This window comes from Mirounga angustirostris, unplaced genomic scaffold (assembly GCF_029215605.1).
Source record: "Mirounga angustirostris isolate CCGP_5_RB_7025 unplaced genomic scaffold, mMirAng1.0.hap1 SCAF_15, whole genome shotgun sequence".
Taxonomy (NCBI): domain Eukaryota; kingdom Metazoa; phylum Chordata; class Mammalia; order Carnivora; family Phocidae; genus Mirounga; species Mirounga angustirostris.
This window is the reverse complement of record NW_026991723.1, coordinates 274,245-292,074: the sequence shown is the minus strand read 5'-3', so window position 1 is coordinate 292,074 and position 17,830 is coordinate 274,245. Positions and strand designations below refer to the sequence as shown.

Genomic DNA, 17,830 nt, shown 5'->3' with positions numbered 1-17,830 from the left:
AAATTACATGGATGGGGTGCTTGGGTGACTCAATTGAGCGTCTGCCTTCAGCTCAGGTCATGATCTCAGGGTCCTGGGATCAAGCTCCACGTGGAGCTCCCTGCTCAGTGGTAGTCTGCTTCTCCCTCTCCCTCTGTGCTCTCTCTGTCTCTCGTAAAGAAATAAAATCTTAACATAAAATAAAATAAAATATGGAAATGCAAAGGATTTAAAAGCCAAATGAACTTTTTTTTTTTTTTTAAGATTTTATTTATTTATTTGAGAGAGAGAGAATGAGAGAGCGAGCACATGAGATGGGGGAGGGTCCGAGGGAGAAGCAGACTCCCTGCAAAACAGGGAGCCCGATGCGGGACTTGATCCCGGGACTCCAGGATCATGACCTGAGCTGAAGGCAGTCACTTAACCAACTGAGCCACCCAGGCGCCCCAAAGCCAAATAAACTTTCAAAGAGAACTAAAAAGTTGGAGGACTTAATCTGATTATAAGACTTCTAAAACTATAATAATTAAGACTATGGAATCAGCATAAAGATAATAAACAGATCATCAGGACAGAGTAGAGAATCCAGAAACAGACCTACACACATATTTTCAATTGATTTTTCTTAAATGATGCCAAAGACATCAATGGGAAAAGGATAATCTTTTCCCCAAAATGATATTGGAACAAGTAGATGGTCATAGACATTTACGTAGAACTTCAACCTATATCTCTCCATATGCAAAAATTAACTCAATATAACAGATAACGTGTATTTTACCACAGTAAATGTATGTTAACAGAGAACTAAATGTAACAGCTAAAATTGATCTATTTTCTGTAAGGAAACAGGAGAAGATCTTGGTGACCTGGTGGGATAAGTAGAATACCTCCCCAAAAATACCTACACCTTAATCCCTGGAACCTACAAATACAGTAGATGCTAAAGAAACTTTGCAGATATAATTAAGGTTATAGGCTTTATGATTAAAGAGATTATCCTGATTTGGGAGGTGGGGGGGCAATCTAATCACAGGAGCCTTTAAAAGCAGAGAATTTCACTGGAGGCCAGAGAAATTGGCAGAAGGGGTAAGAGATTCCAAGCAAGGATTTGCTGTGCCTTTGTTGGCTGGCTGAGGTGGGGGCCCAGTGCGAGATGGGGCGAGGCCTCTAGGGGCTTTGGTCGCCCCAGATGGCAGCCCCCAAGGAAATGGGCCACAGTCCTACAGCAGGAAGGAGCCGGAACTGGCCGGTACTCTGGCCAGCCTTAGAAACGGTTCTTCCCGGGAACTCTGCCTCATTAAGAGCCAAGCTAGTGGACACCTCAGTCTGGGCCCTTGTGAGACTCAGCAAAGGAATCGTCCAAGCACATCAGACATCAGCTGTGAAGTAGTAAGCTCGTGTCGTCCTAGGCTGCTTAGTTTGTGATAATTTATTACAGTAGCAATAGGAGACTAATACACGGTGGTCGAGGCAAATATTTCTCAAATAGGTCTCAGAAAGCACAAATTGGGATGCCTGGGTGGATCACTCGGTTAAGCATCAAATTCTTGATTTCAGCTCAGGTCATGATCTCAGGGTCCTGGGATCAAGACCCACATTGGGCTCCCTGCTCAGCAAGGAGTCTGCTTGAGATTCTCGGTCTCCCTCTGTCTCTTCCCCTCCCCTGCTTGCTCTCCCTCTCTCGCTCTCAAATGAAGATAAAATCTTAAAAACACACACACACAAACTACACAAAAAATATAAATAAATCAGGCTTGAAAATTAAAGACTTTGGGGCGCCTGGGTGGCTCAGTCGTTAAGCATCTGCCTTCGGCTCAGGTCATGATCCCAGGGTCCTGGGATCGAGCCCCGCATCAGGCTCCCTGCTCGGCGGGAAGCCTGCTTCTCCCTCTCCCACTCCTGCTGCTTGTGTTCCTTCTCTCGCTGTGTCTCTCTCTGTCAAATAAATAAAATCTTTAAAAAAAAAATTAAAGACTTAAAAAATCAAAAACTTGTTCTTCAAAAGGTGTTGTATATATAAAAAGGCAATTCACAGACTGATAAAATATTTGCAAAACATCTAGACTTGTATCTTAAAGAGCTCCTAGAACTCACTAATAAGACAAACAACCCAGTTTTTAAATTTTTATTTATTTACTTATTTTAAAGATTTTATTTATTTGAGAGAGAGAGAATGAGAGACAGAGAGCATGAGAGGGAGGAGGGTCAGAGGGGAGAAGCAGACTCCCCGCCGAGCAGGGAGCCCGATGCGGGACTCGATCCTGGGACTCCAGGATCATGACCTGAGCCGAAGGCAGTCGCTTAACCAACTGAGCCACCCAGGTGCCCCAACCCAGTTTTTTTAATTTGGCAAAAGATCTGAACAGACATTTCACCAGAGAAGGTGCACAAATGGTATCAGGCACATGAGTGATGCTCAGCGTCATCAGTCATTAGGGAAATGGGAAATTAAAGCCACAGTGAGAATCGTCATGTACCCACAAGAACGGCTAGAAGTTAGAAGTCTGCCCGCATGGTGTGTGGGTAAGGATGTGCTGCTGATGATCACGTGAAACGGGACCACTGATTTGGAGAACAGTCCAGCAGGTTTTTTAAGCTGAACAGACCTCGGGTCCATACTAGACGGCACAGACCTGTTTCTACTTGCTCCTCTGAGGCAGAACCACCATGAACCATGGGCATAACTAAAGACAACCAAAGGAGAAGTCTGGGAAGTGGTAAGAGGAAGGCGAAATGGTCTGGAGCCCCAAGGCTGGAAAAACACAGCGATGGGTGTCATAAACCCAAAACCATCTTTCCGCAGTCTCAGCTCCTTTAGCAAGGAATACTCCCCAGTTCTCTCCAGGAGTCCTTCTCTGCTTTTATAGTGGGTAGATGTTCTTATCCTCAAACAGTGGGGACATTTGCTAGGATTTTGCTGCTGGACATGTCTGTGTCTTTGGTGGGGTAACCCGAGGAACTGGAAGAAGGCTTTTTCAGGGACCCGATGCTCTATGTGGACATTTGAGTTGTTGCTTGCTACCGCTCAGTGAGACTGACTCCTTGAGGAACGGGCATAATCAACTACGATTTAATCTTTCTTTGCGGCTCCAACGGTCACCCCTTCATAGTGACTGTAGACCAAACCGCAGGTTTCTTTGAAGGCTTGTCTGCTTTCTGTTCTTGTCCTCCTGCCTTTTGACCTAACAGAACTAGGAACATCTACAGGACTCTACCCATTATTCTAGTGATTTTAATTTTTTTTAATTTTTAAAATTTTTTGAAGATTTTATTTGAGGGAGGGAGGGAAAGAGAGAGAGAGAGAGAGAGTACATGAACAGGGGGAAGGGCGGAGGGAGAGGGAGCAGCAGACTCCCCACTGAGCAGGGAGCCCAACACGAGACCCGATCCCAGGACCCTGGGATCATGACCTGAGCCGAAGGCAGATGCTTAACTGACTGAGCCACCCAGGTGCCACAAGACATCTTTTTTCTGTAACCCTTTCTACTTTCTAAACTTTGTTGGTGTGCCTGTGTATTTGTGTGTTTTACCACGTGTGTATCATTCAAAAAGATAATCTAAAATATTTGGCTAATCTAATGGGTTGCTCTAAAGGTAGCCCTAACTGCACTTTTCCCCAGCAATATCCTATTATTCTTTAACACTGATTATTTTGCACATAAGCCCTAATAAAATCCCCAGGACACTCTCCCCAACCCCACCTCTGACATCCAGAGTGGTTTTTAAAAGTGAAACGGATCTGTTCACTCCCCTGCTTTAAAACCCTCCAGTGGCTTCCCACAGTCCCACTCAACCCTGTCACCGTCTTCCTCATTGCACTTACTGCGGAAAATCACCTTCCTCATCTGTTTGTGTTTACACATACTGCCTGTCACCCACACCATAACGTGGTATCTTTACCTGGATAACTGGATGTTCGTACACACAGGTGCGCAACAATTCCTGAATAAAGGAGTCCGATAAGGGAATGCAAGGAAGACCTATTTCTGTTTAGTGGCCTAAGCGAAGCTACCATACAGCCTCCAACTCAGACACCGCTCATAGTTCATTCAGCCATCCACAGAATTATTAATGTGATCAAATTATCAGAAATTAATTCATATAAAGTTGGCACCTCAATTCAGTAAAAACGCTGAATTAGAAAATAAAATTACGAAGAGAAAATACAACTTAATAGCTAACATCTGTTAAGCAATTAGTCTGCGCCATCCTCGTGTATTAACTCACTCAATTCCCTCAGTGGGGACGCAGAGAGCTCTGAAGAGACTTGCCAGGGTCACCAGGGTACTAAATGGTGGAGCCAAGAGCCAAACATTCAGGAGGCATCTTGAATGGGTACACAAAATGCTTAAATTCTACACCGAAAGAGATTATTTTATTGAGTGTACGTTAAAAGTAACTCTTTAAAAATTCATAGGGCAGTGATTATGCGGCTGCAGACTATTTAAAGGGAGACATGGGGCGCCTGGGTGGCTCAGTTGGTTGAGCGGCCGCCTTCGGCTCGGGTCATGATCCTGGAGTCCCGGGATCGAGTCCCGCATCGGGCTCCCTGCTCGGCGGGGGGTCTGCTTCTCCCTCTGACCCTCCCCCGTCTCATGCTCTATCTCATTCTCTCTCTCAAATAAATAAAATCTTAAAAAAAATAAATAAATAAAGGGAGACATAACTTAGCACCAAGCACAAGGGTGGTACAGTACTACCAACTATTAAAATTTCCACCTGTGACCAGGACACCACGGGGTCTCTACCAACCGAGCCCTGAGACTGACCACCGCCCGAGTCCGCCACTGACCTCACCAGACCCTCATCACTAAACTTCGGACCCCAATCACTCAGCCACGGACCAACGTCACCAGCCCACAGAGCCCGCGTCCCTGCCCGACGGTCACGCCGCCAGCGAGCACACAGCCTCGCGTGACGGTCCCCACGTCGGACCCCTAAACCGCAGGATCACAGGCATCCTCACTGGGCCCACGGGCGCGAACGCTGACCTCGCGAGTGTCGCATCACTAACTGGGGCACTAACCCACGAACCCCGCCATCACCGACCAACCACTCCAACTCTCCGGTCGCAGGCTTCTGGGACCGCGGAGCCAGGGGCAACCGCAGAAACGCCCTTCTAGAGCGACTTCCGCCCGCGGAACAGGCCCCGCTGCCGGAACTACGGCGGCCGCGAGGCGGGGCTGCGCGCGCCCGCGGAACTACGGCGGCCGCGAGGCGGGGCTGCGCGCGCCCGCGGAACTGCCGCCACGCGGGGCTCCCCGACTGCCGGGCGCTTCGTGGGGACCCGGCGTCCTCGCGGGCGGATTCGGTCCGCCGGCGGGCTGGAGGGAGTCTGGTGTGGAGATCGTGGAGATAGGGGGGAAGTCCCTGGCCTGGCAGAGTCGGGAGCTGCGGGGCAGGGGCTCGTGGCCAGTCCAGTGGGAAGCCCAGGGCACAGGGCTCGTGTTCGCCGCCTTCGGTGCGTGAGTCATTTCCCACACGAGGACGGCCGGTTGTCAGAGCGGCTCACAAGCCCAGCATTTAACCCACCTGGTAAGGTCCCCTTGGGCTGTGCTTATGCCCACGGATTTCCAGGGCCATCAGGATGGTCACAAAGACTCCTCGACCGAACCGGAGTCGGGCTCCGCTGAGCCTTCATCTCCAGTAGGCCCGACACTGGGCCCTGCCCTGGACTACTTAGTCCGGCTTGATCGAGAATCCTACTGAGTCAGCGTAGGGAAAATCCTTGGTACCGGATCACCTTTACTGTCCGAGCAAATTACTCATCCTCCCCTGCGTTTTTTTTTTTTTTTTTTTTGTAAGATTTTATTTATTTATTAGCGAGAGAGAGCATGAGAGGGGGGAGGGTCAGAGGGAGAAGCAGACCCCCCGCCGAGCAGGGAGCCCGATGCGGGACTCGATCCCGGGGCTCCGGGATCATGACCTGAGCCGAAGGCAGTCGCCTAACCAACTGAGCCACCCAAGCGCCCCTCTCCCCTGCGTTTTTTATCCTCCTGGCCTGCTTTCGACAAGCATCCTGGTGAGCCTGTAGGGAGAATTCCCCCTAGCCTTGTTACTCAGTAATTTTTTATCCACCGGCCCTCACTCTGCTCCTTGTCAGTCCACCACCCCCCTTACCCTCGTGTTCAGAGTTGACTCCAGTATCTCTCCCCTCCAGCAAAACCTCCTTGCAGTAGGCTCTACACCTATCATTATGGTCCTGAATAAAGAATGCTTTACTTTTTAACTACGATCAGAATGATTTTTTAATTTTTTTCTTTAACAATAAGGAAATAAAAACAATAGCTGAGATATGTGTGTACCAGAAATACAGCTTTGTATGAAAAATACAGCTTCCAGGAAATTGAGGCAAAAAGGAAAACTGGGTAAGTAGGGTCTAAAGGCAAAGAAAGAGCTTGGCCACTGTGGGAAGTCAGCCTTTTTCTGACCTCTGAGCTTCCAAGAGGCAGGTGATGGCTTCTGACCACCTAGGAGCTCCACTGGCCCCTTTTGTCCCAAGTCCCTTTCCTTGACTCCCCCAGATCTTAGATCAGCCACTCCTTTGATGGACACTGAGCCTTTGCAAATGGCAGGTGTGTATTCAGTCTGAGGTTACTAAGTATAAAATTCATAGGCTTTGTTCTCTTGATCATATCATTTGATCTGTATTTCCTTTCAGGTTGGTGCATACAAAGTATGACTTCCCTGTCATGTACAAGACCCTGAGGTGGGGCTTGATCCGGTGCCCAGGGACCTCTTCACCAGGGACTCTTTCAAAACTTCAGTTAAAGTCCACCAGGAACACACCTGTGGTTAAAGAATTACTATTATTATTTTTTTTTTTTTTAAGATTTTATTTATTTGACAGAGAGAGAGACAGCGAGAGAGGGAACACAAGCAGGGGGAGTGGGGGAGGGAGAAGCAGGCGTCCCGCGGAGCAGAGAGCCTGATGTGGGGCTCAATCCCAGGATGCTGGGATCATGACCTGAGCCGAAGGCAGACGCTTAACGACTGAGCCACCCAGGTGCCCCAACAATTACTATTATTGCAGTAAGGAACAACAACATCATGGGGAATTATGAGAAGTCTAAATAAAGAGGAGTTAGGAAGAAGCTATTATAGGATTTGAGCTTTGGATGATTTGGGGTAGAATCTCAAGTTGTGGGGAGTTTGCTCTAGGTTGGATGCTGTCAGAAAGTAAGGCAATGTGGTGACTATTTTGTGGATGGCACTGCATTCTGTTTTTGTCTGTGCTTAGCATTATGAAGTGTCCTTGTGTTTGTTGCAATTTATGGTCTCAGAGTAATCTCTCTCTTTTTTAAAGATTTATTAGAGAGAGAGTGCAAGTGGAGGGAGGGGCAGAGGGAGAGGGAGAGAGAGAATCTCAAGCAGACTCCCCAGTGAGCGCAGAGCCCAACATGGGTCTCAGTCTCACAACCCTGAGATTATGACCTGAGCCAAAACCAAGAGTCTGACGCTTAACTGACTGAGCCACCCAGGCGCCCCATTAAAAAAATTTTTTTTAAAGATTATTTATTTACTTAGATAGAGAGAGGGCAGAGATAGCAAGAGAGAGCAGGAGAGGGGAGGAGAGGGAGAAACAGGCTCCCTGCTGAGTAGAGAGCTGTATGTAGGGCTCCATCCCAGGACCTGGGGATCATGACCTGAGCTGAAGGCAGACACTTTGAGCCACTCAGGCACCCCTAATTTTTTTTTAAAGATTTAGGTCTCAGAGTAATCTTGTATGAAATTAGTATTTTGTGAGATTGTTATGTCTTAACAGTTGAGGACAAAATGGCCTGAGTGTCAGACCAATTTGTAATAACATTGAAGCCTAACTATGAAGCAAATGTTGGCAGAATTGAAGGGAGAAATACAGTCCTACAATAATAGTTGAAGACTTAACACTCCACTTAAAACAAGCCTTAAGACTAAAAAAAAAAAAAAAAAAAAGGCTGACAAGTCCAGTTTGACAAAGAAATGGTTTATTAAGGGGACTATGGACAAAAGCATGACTTGGGCACTGCAAGATGAGTAGATCTCTGCAATACCACAAATAGATCCACATCAATATAGTCAGCTGATTTTTCACAAAAGAGCCATGGGGCAAAGATAGTCTTTTCAACAAATGGTGCTGGAACAACCAGACACACACACACACAAGCTTAGACAAAGACTTGACTCAGTTCACAAAAGTAAATCAAAATAAAGAACTAAATGTAAAATGGAAAACCACAAAATTCTCAAAAGATAACATAGGGTATGACAATGACTGTTTACAATACCAAAGGCCTATCCATTAAAGAAAAAATTGGTAAGATATATTTTATTAAAATTAAAACTTATGCTTTCAAAAGACAATGTTAGGAGAATGAAAAGACAAGCCACACACTGGGAGAAAATATATGGAAGACACATCTGTTAAAGGATCGTTCTAAAAAAGACAAGTTTTGAAACTCAACAATAAGAAAACAACCTGATTTTAATGAGCTAAAGACCTTAACAGACACCTCCCCAAAGAAGATAGACAGATGGCAAATAAACACATGAAAAGATGCTTCACATCATATGTCAGCAGGGAAATGCAAATTAAAACCATAATGAGATACTACTACACATGTATTAGAATGACTAAAATCCAGAATACTGACAAAAATCAAATGCTGACAAGGATGTGGAGCAAAGGAACTCTCATTTATTGCAGATGGGAATGCAAAATGGGATAGCCACTTCGGAACACTGTGACAGTTTCTCACAAAACTAAATATACCCAAAGGAGGTGAGAACTTAGGCCCACAAAAAAACCTGCACATGGATTTTTTTTTTTTTTAAAGATTTTATTTATTTGAGACAGAGAGAATGAGAGACAGAGAGCATGAGAGGGAGGAGGGTCAGAGGGAGAAGCAGACTCCCCGGAGCAGGGAGCCCGATGCGGGACTCGATGCGGGATTTGATCCCGGGACTCCAGGATCATGACCTGAGCCGAAGGCAGTCGCTTAACCAACTGAGCCACCCAGGCGCCCCTGCACATGGATATTTATGGCAGCTTTATTCATAATTGTCAAAACTTGTTAGCAATCAAGATGTCCTTTGGTAGGTGAATGGATAAATAAACTGGTACATCTAGGCAATGGAGTATTATTTAGTGCTGAAAAGAAATGAGCTTTCAAGCCATGAAAAATTTGGAGGAAACTTAAGTGCATGTTACTAAGTGAAAGCCAAAGTCTATATACTATAGGATTCCAACTATATGACATTCTGGAAAAGGCAAAACTAGGAAAAAGGTAAATGGTTTCCAGGGGTTGAGGTAGGGGAAGGGATGAATAGTCACATAGGATTTTCAGAGGGTACCATAATGATGGATACTTGTCATTATATATTTGTCCAAACTCCTAGACTGTATAACACAGAGTGAACCATAATGTAAACTATGGACTTTGGGGGCATATGATATGTCAGTATAGGTTTGTCAGTTGTAACAGATGTACAACTCTAGTGGAAGATATTAATAATAGGGAGAGGCTATGCATGGATGAAAGCTCGGAGTAGACAGGCAATATCTGTACCTTCTCAATTTTGCTGTGAAGTTTAAACTGTTCTAAAAAAATTAAATTCTTTTTTAAAAAGATTTTATTCATTTATTTGACACAGAGAGAGAGAGCTCGCACACACCAAGTGCACACACAAGCAGGGGGAAGGGCAGGCAGAGGGAGAAGCAGGCTCCTGGCTGAGCAGAGAGCCCATGCGGGGCTGGATCCTAGGACCCTAGTATCATGACCTGAGCTGAAGGCAGATGCTCAAACTGCTGAGCCACAAGGTGCCCTAAAAAAATTAAATTCTTTTAAAAAGTTCCTTTCTTTTCCTTTTAACACACATAGGATAAGTAGAGATGTTCTCTCATTTCTGCTATTAATAATTTTGTCCTCTTTTTTTTCTTAGTTACCCTGGCAAGGAGCTTATCAATTCTATTGATATTTTCAAAGAGATAGCTGTTGGTTTTACTGATTTTCTCTATTTTTTTTTAAAGATTTTTTATTTTATTTATTTGACAGAGAGAGACACAGCGAGAGAGGGAACACAAGCAGGGGGAGTGGGAGAGGGAGAAGCAGACTCCCTGCTGAGCAAGGAGCCTGAGGCGGGACTCGATCCTGGGACTCCAGGATCATGACCTGAGCCGAAGGCAGTTGCTTAACCAACTGAGCCACCCAGGCGCCCCATCTATTTTTTTTTTTTTAAAGATTTTATTTATTTGACAGAGAGAGACACAGCGAGAGAGGGAACACAAGCAGGGGGAGCGGGAGAGGGAGAAGCAGGCTTCCCGTGGAGCAAGGAGCCTGATGCGGGGCTTGATCCCAGGATCCTGGGATCATGACCTGAGCTGAAGGCAGACGCTTAACGACTGAGCCACCCAGGCGCCCCTGATTTTCTCTATTAATATCCTGTTTTTAGTTTCATTTATTTCTACTTTAACATTATTTTTTTCTGCTTCCATTAGTTTTATCTGGCTCCTCTTTCTCTAATTTCCTAAGATGGAAGTTTAGATTATTGATTTTAACTATTTTTCCCTTCTAATCAATGCCTTCAATACCATATATTCCCTATAACCACTACTTTTGCTGAATTTCAGAATTTTTTATAAATGATATTTTCATCATTTAATTTAAAATATTTTTGAAAAACTCTCTTGAGACTTATTTTTTGATGCATGTGTTATTTAGAGCTGTGTTCTCAGTCTTCAGATATTTTGGGATTTTCCAGCTCCTTCTCTGTTACTGATTTTTAGTTTAATTTCATTGTTTTCTGAGAACATGCTTTGTATGGTTTATATTCCTTGGAATTTGTTAAGATGTGTTTAATGGCCCAGAATGTGGTGTATCTTGGTGAATGTTTCATGTGGGCTTGAGAGTAATGTGTATCACATTGTTGGATGAATTATTTTTATAAATGTCAACTAGATCCAATGGATTGATGGTGCTGTTCAGTTCAAATATATCACTATTGATTTTCAGCCTGCTGGGTCTGTCAATTGCTGATAGAGGAGTATTGAAGTCTCCAATTATAATATTGGATTTGACTAATTTGACTAATTAGAATTTGACTAATTCTCCTTGCAGTTTTTGACTGACATATTTTAGTGCTTTTTTCTTAGGCTCATACACATTGAAGATTGTTATGCCATCTTGAATAATTGACCCCTTTATTATTATGTATTATATGTCATTATGTAATGCCCTTTTTATCACTGATAATTTTCCTTCTTTTGAAGTCAGACTTGTCTCAAATATAGCTACTTTAACTTTCTTTTGTTTAGTGTTATTTAGCATACTATGGCTTTCTCCATTACTTTTAATCTATTTGTGTCTTTTTTTAGTAACTGAGTTTGAATTCATCCCCCAGCTTTATTGAGATCTAGTTGACATATAACATTGTGTAAGTTTAAGATATACAATATGATGATTTGGTGCACATATATATTATAAAACTATTATAAAAATAAGGTTAGTTAACACATCAATTATCTCACATAATTACCATTTTTATTGAGATATAGTGCACATATAACATTACATTAGTTTCAGGTGTACAATATTATTTGCTCTATGTATATATTGCAAAGTGATCACCATTATAAGTCTAGTTAACATCTGTCACCACACAGTTATATATATATATATTTTACAGTGAGGACTTTTACATTCTACCCTCTTAGCAACTTTCAAATATGCAGTACTGTATTACTACAGTCATCATGCTGTGCATTACATCCCCAGGACTTTCTTATTTTATAAGTGGAAGTTTGCACCTTTTGAAGACCTTCACTCTGCACTCCCCTAACCACCGATCTATTCTCTGTATCTATGAATTCAGTATTTTTTTTCATTTTTTAGATTCCAAATATAAGTGAGAACGTACAATATTTGCCTTTTTCTGACTTATTTGACTTAGCATAATACCCTCAAGGTCCATCCATGTTGTTGCAAATGGCAGAATTTCCTTCTTTTTGTCGCCAAGTATTCCACTGTATGTATGTACCTCATTATCCATTCATGCATTGATGAACACTTAGGTTGTTTACATTTTGGCTGTTGTGAATAATGCTACAATGAACACAGGGGGCCAGATATCTCTTCCGGATACTCATTTCAGCTTATTGTTTTCTCTATTGTTTTTCAATTTCATTGTTTCTGCTCTTCATTATTTCCTTCTTCCTTTTTTAGTTTATTGAGGTGGGAGTGTAGGTAATCGATTTGAGAATTTTCTTCTTTTGTAATGTAAACCTTTAAAATTTTTCTCTGGTACAGAATTTCCTCTCACCACTGCCTTAGCTACAACCTACAAACTTTGATATGTTGTGTTTTCATTTTCATTCATTTCAATGTGTTTTTTAAATAAGATTTTATTTATTTATTTGACAGAGAGACACAGCCAGAGAGGGAGCACAAGCAGGGCGAGTGGGAGAGGGAGAAGCAGGCTTCCTGCTCCATCCCAGGACCCCGGGATCATGACCTGAGCCGAAGGCAGACGCCTAACGACTGAGCCACCCAGGCGCCCCATTTCAATGTATTTTAAAAATCTTGAGACTTCCCCCTTTGGCCCATGGATTACTTCGAACTCTGTTGTTTAATTTACAAGTGTTAACTTCCTGTCATCTTTCCGTTCCTGATTTTTTTTTAAGATTTTATTTATTTGCTTGATAGAGATAGAAGGAGAGCACAAGCAGGTGGAGTGGCAAGCAGAGGGAGAGGGAGAAGCAGGCTCCCCGCTGAGGAAGGACCACCCCCAACATGGAGCTCGACCCCACGACTCTGGGATCATGACCTGAGCCGAAGATGGCTGCTTAACCGACTGAGCCATCCAGGCGCCCCTGTTCCTGATTTCCACTTTGATTCTACTGTGTCCAGAGAGCATAGCCTGTATGATTTCGGTTCTTAAATTTGATATGTTTTATGACACAGGTTATGATACATCTTGGTATATGCTCCATGGGCGCTTGAGTAGAGTGTGTATCTTGCTGTTTTGGGGCGAAGTGTTCGTAACTGCTGATTGGCTCAGTGGTGGTGTTGAGCACACAGGAGCATGCAGAAAGGCACCGGGGGGCCTTGACTCCGGTTGTTTCCTGGCCTACTCCTAGAGTAGTACCTCACTTGCCACATTTCCCCCTGACAACTCTGAGCTACACAGTCTTTACGTCACTTCAACATGGCCGCCCGCAGGTCTGAGTGGCTACCGGGCGCCGCCATGTCGGCGCCGAGTCAGCCATTTGGCGGGGGCCGATTTGAGCAGAGAGCCATGTTGAGTCCGGGAGACCTGCCGCCGAGCACCCGCTACTGAGCATGCGCACACCCAGGCGGCGGCGTAAGGGATCCCGCAGGAACCCGGAGGGAGTGAGAAAGGAAGTCGGACAGGTTTAGTCACCACCTGAGGTAAATGGCCACTGTCTTGAGAGAGCTTGGGTGAGGGGCAGGTGAGTGCAGCGACGGGAACATCGGGAGTTGACCCGTGGAAAGTCTCTGATGTCTGTGAGTAGCGTCGGGTCAGTGATGGGGGCGGGCAGTGGATGAAATAATGGGAGTCTGAGGGGTCTCTGAGGGTGGATCCCCGGGGAGGGTCGGCGTCTGTGGGGTCTCTGAGGGTGGATCCGCGGCGGAGGGACGGGGTCTGTGGGGTCTCTGAGGGTGGATCCGCGGCGGAGGGTCGGCGTCTGTGGGGTCAGTATGGGTGGATAACTGTGGAGACTGAATAATGAGGGATCTGAGGGGTGAGCGATGTTAGAGATTAATTGATATCCTCTCTCTCTTAGGCTTTTTGGTTTGCTCCTATTTATGATTTATTCATGCTATATTTTGCTAGAGATTTAAAAAATATGCCATGAGGTTGCGTATAAATCTTCATTTACCTTACTTTTATCTTTTACTTATCCAGATTAGTAGCCACGTTGCTATTTGTAATACATATTTTCTTTCTCTTTTTTATTTTCAGGCATCTCAAATTTTATCTTAGGGACCATTTTAAAGTACTAGTTGTGTTTATAATCTCTACTCTTTTTTTTTTCCTTTTTAAAGTTTTATTTATTTCTTTTAGAGAGAGAGCACATGCCCACATGGGTGGGAGGGGCAGAGGGAAAGGAAGAGAATCTCAAGCGGACTCCTCATAGAGGGGCTCTGTCCCAGGACCCTGAGATCATGATGCTGGCAGAAATGAGGAGTTCCACTTCAGTTGACTGAGCCACCGAGGCGCCCCATCTCTACTCTTTTTATATTAATTTTATCTCCCCCACTTTTTTTAAGATACTTTTTTTTTTCTCTTTTTGATGTCAATTGTTATTCTTTCCCTTATTTTCTCAGTTTTATACGGGATACCTATAGGGGTATAAAATTTCCTTTAAATACATCTTTATGTATGACATGTGTATTTTTTATATTCTTTTTTATTTTATTTTATTTTTGAAGATTTTATTTATTTATTTGACAGAGAGAGACACAGCGAGAGAGAAAACACAAGCAGGGGGAGTGGGAGAGGGAGAAGCAGGCTTCCAGCGGAGCAGGGAGCCTGATGCGGGGTCGATCCCAGGACTCTGGGATCATGACCTGAGCTGAAGGCAGACGCTTAACGACTGAGCCACCCAGGCGCCCCTATATTCTTTTTTAAAGATTTATTTGTTTTAGAGAGAGAAAACATGAGCAGGGAGAGGGGAGGAGGATGGGGGGGAGGGGAGGGAACAACCCTGAGATCATGACCAGAGCCAAAATCAAGAGTCAGAGGCTTAACTGACTGAGCCACCCAGAGGGTTGGAACTTGAAACCCACCCCCTGACTGGAGGTTGAATCAATCACCAATGGCCAGTTATTTAATTGATCATCTGTATGTCATGAAGCTTCCATAAAACTCCAAAAGGATGGAATTTGGAGAGCTCCTGGATTGAACACATAAAGATGCTGGGAGAGTGGTATACCCCTTCCCATATACCTTGCCCTATGCATCTCTTCCATCTGGTTGTTCCTGAGATATATTCTTTTGTAATAAATTGTTAATCCAGTAAGTCAAATGCTATCCTGAGTTCTGTGAGCTGCTCTAGCAAATTAATGGAACCCAAGCTGGCGTTCCTGGGAACCTCTGATTTACAGCCAGTTGATAAGGTACAATTAACAACCTGGACTTATGATTGGCATCTGAAGCTGGAGTGGGGGCACTCTTGTGGGACTGAGACCTCAACCTGTGTGATCTGATGGTAACTCCAAGCTGATGATGTCAGAATTGAGTTAAATTGTAAGACACTCAGCTGGTGTTGCAGAAGTGCTTAGTGTGGGGATCCCTTTCCCTCCCTGCTTCCAACATATACACACACATTTTGGTGTTCAGAAGTATTGAGAATAGAGGAAAAACACAGAAGGGGATGGGATTGATTGGTAGAGAGCCAGGACCATTGGGGTAGAGCTGTTGGAGGCTCTGTGATCAGGGACTGTAGAATGAGTGATTTGGGGTCTGTGGGCAGCAGGATGTGGGAACCAGTGATTCTGAGGTGTGAGTAATGACTCCAGGGGAAGGTCAGTGTGCAGCAGCTGACAGTGGAGCAGATTGAGGAGTGGGAGTGAGGAACTAGGTGATGACTTGAGCGGGCTGTGAAGTCAGATGATCTCTGGTACAGTAATTGCATTCTACATTGATTATTGATATTGCAGTAATAGCAATAGCTAATATTTAACGAGTGTTTATATGCCACACATGGGCTGAGTGCTTTTCAAGTATTATAAGTTTGTTTATCTAAAAAGTATGAAGATGGGGAAATTGAGACTGAAGTGAGTTCTCCAAATTGTCACAGCTAGAAGATACAAGAGCTGGGATTCAAAAATACATTGATTTGGCTCTGTACTTTTTATTGTTCCCCTGTGTCTCCTGTTGCACACTGTAGGAGGCTCTTGGGAGTACAGCTGAGTGGCTGTCACCATGTGGCACTCTCTCTGCAGGATCCCTTTGTGTTTCCACAGAGCCTTGATGTCAGAGCACTTAGTGAGCCTTCAGAATCTCTTTTTCATACTCCAGCCCACCTTAGCCCAATATTGCTGGTAGTCTTCAGACATTCACCCATCCTTGGGCTCCTAGGAAGATTGGAGTTCTGAGATAAACAGAGGTGCCCAGTGTGAACATGACAGCCAAGGAGAACTTGCCCACAGGATCCAGCTCATATCCTGCCTCTTTGGGAACGCGAGAGCTCCTGTGAAGGGGGAGGGGAGCCTCGGAAGCAGGACTGTTTTTTAGATCTGGGCTTGGTAAAACAAAATATGATCCTTTTGCAATGTGAACAGTGTATGGCTGATGTCATATGCTCCAAATCTGTTTGCTGTAGTGGGAGAGATTTTATTTTTTAGAAGTATTTATTTATTTATGTATTATTTGTTTGTTTATATTTTGAGAGAGAGCGTGCACACGTGGATGGCAGGGGCAGAGGAAGAGGTAGGGAGAGAGAATCTTTTTTTTTTTTTCTATTTTTTTTTTATTCTTATGTTAATCCCCATACATTACATCATTAGTTTTAGATGAAGTGTTCCATGATTCATTGTTTGTGCATAACACCCAGTGCTCCATGCAGAATGTGCCCTCCTCAATACCCACCACCAGGCTAACCCATCCTCCCACCCCCCAGGGAGAGAGAATCTTATGCAGGCTCCATGCTCAGTGTGGAGTCTGACACTGGGCTTGATCGCACGACCCTGAGATCATCACCTCAGCGAAAATCAAGAGTGGGATGCTTAACCAGCTGAGCCACCCGGGTGCCTTGAGATTTTTTGTTTTGTTTTGTTTTATTATAGAAAATTTTAAATGTACACAATTTTAAATGTATAGTAGAGAAAATATATAATGAACCCCAAATGCCCATATCACCCAGTCTCAGTAATTATCAACTATTTGCCAGTGTTGTTTCACCTGTTTCTTCCCACTTTGTTTTGACCAGAATATTTTTTTTAAAGATTTTATTTATTTATTTGAGAGAGAGAGAGAATGGGCAGTGGAGAGGGGCAGAGGGGGGGAGAGAACAAGAGAAGCAGACTCCCTGCTGAGCAGGAATCCCGACATGGGGCTCAATCCCAGGACCCTGAGATCATGACCTGAGCTGAAGGTAGACACTTAACTGACTGAGCCACCCAGGACCCCCTTGACCATAATATTTTAAGATAAATCTCAGATTCCATATCATTCCACAAATACTTCAGCATACAGGTCCTGATGTGGACTTTTTTTCTCACAACCACCTAGCCATTACCAATCTAACAGAAGCTCCCTGATAGTAAGTAGCTCCCTCATCTGATACTCTGTAGTCAAGTTTATCTCATTATCTAGAACATGACTTTGTTAACTTTTTACTATAAAAATTTCAAAAGTAGGAAAGCTGAGCAAGTAATATAATAAACCCCCCATATGCCCATTGGTCAGTGGGTGTCAGTGTGATTATTCTAGTTACCACTTCACGCCCAGTCATTTGTCATCTACACCTTCCTTTCCCATATTTTTTCTCTTCTGCTGGATTATTTTGAAGCAAATCTCATACATTGTGGCATTTCACCCATAAATATTTCAATATATAAACCTAAAAATAAGTATTTTAAATAAAAATAGCCACAGTGCTATTATTATACCTTAAAAGATTATAATACATTTATTTTATTTATTTATTTATTTATTTATTTTTTAAGATTTTATTTATTCAGGGGCACCTGGGTGGCTCAGTCATTAAGCGTCTGCCTTCGGCTCAGGTCATGATCCCAGGGTCCTGGGATCGAGCCCCGCATCGGGCTCCCTGCTCGGCGGGAAGCCTGCTTCTCTCTCTCCCACTCCCCCTGCTTGTGTTCCCTCTCTCACTGTGTCTCTC

At 44.0% G+C, this 17,830-nt stretch overlaps 1 protein-coding gene across 6 annotated transcripts in view; it reads left to right on the top strand.

Moving 5' to 3' along the window:
* Nucleotides 1-4,887: 4,887 nt before the first annotated feature.
* Nucleotides 4,888-17,830, top strand: part of ZNF484 (zinc finger protein 484) — a 47,115-nt gene continuing 34,172 nt past the window's right edge. For 2 of the 6 annotated variants that reach the window (XM_045882061.3, XM_045882056.3), the window contains exon 1: nt 4,888-13,388. Coding sequence is in view for 3 of the 6 variants with exons in the window: in XM_064579856.1 (XP_064435926.1) it covers nt 16,279-16,416 (138 nt within the window). In the remaining 3 variants the exon portion in view is untranslated. Of the gene's footprint in view, nt 13,485-14,695; nt 16,417-17,830 lie in introns of those variants that run through there. The other 4 variants (XM_064579856.1, XM_064579855.1, XM_045882057.3 and 1 more) reach the window with 3 other exon arrangements.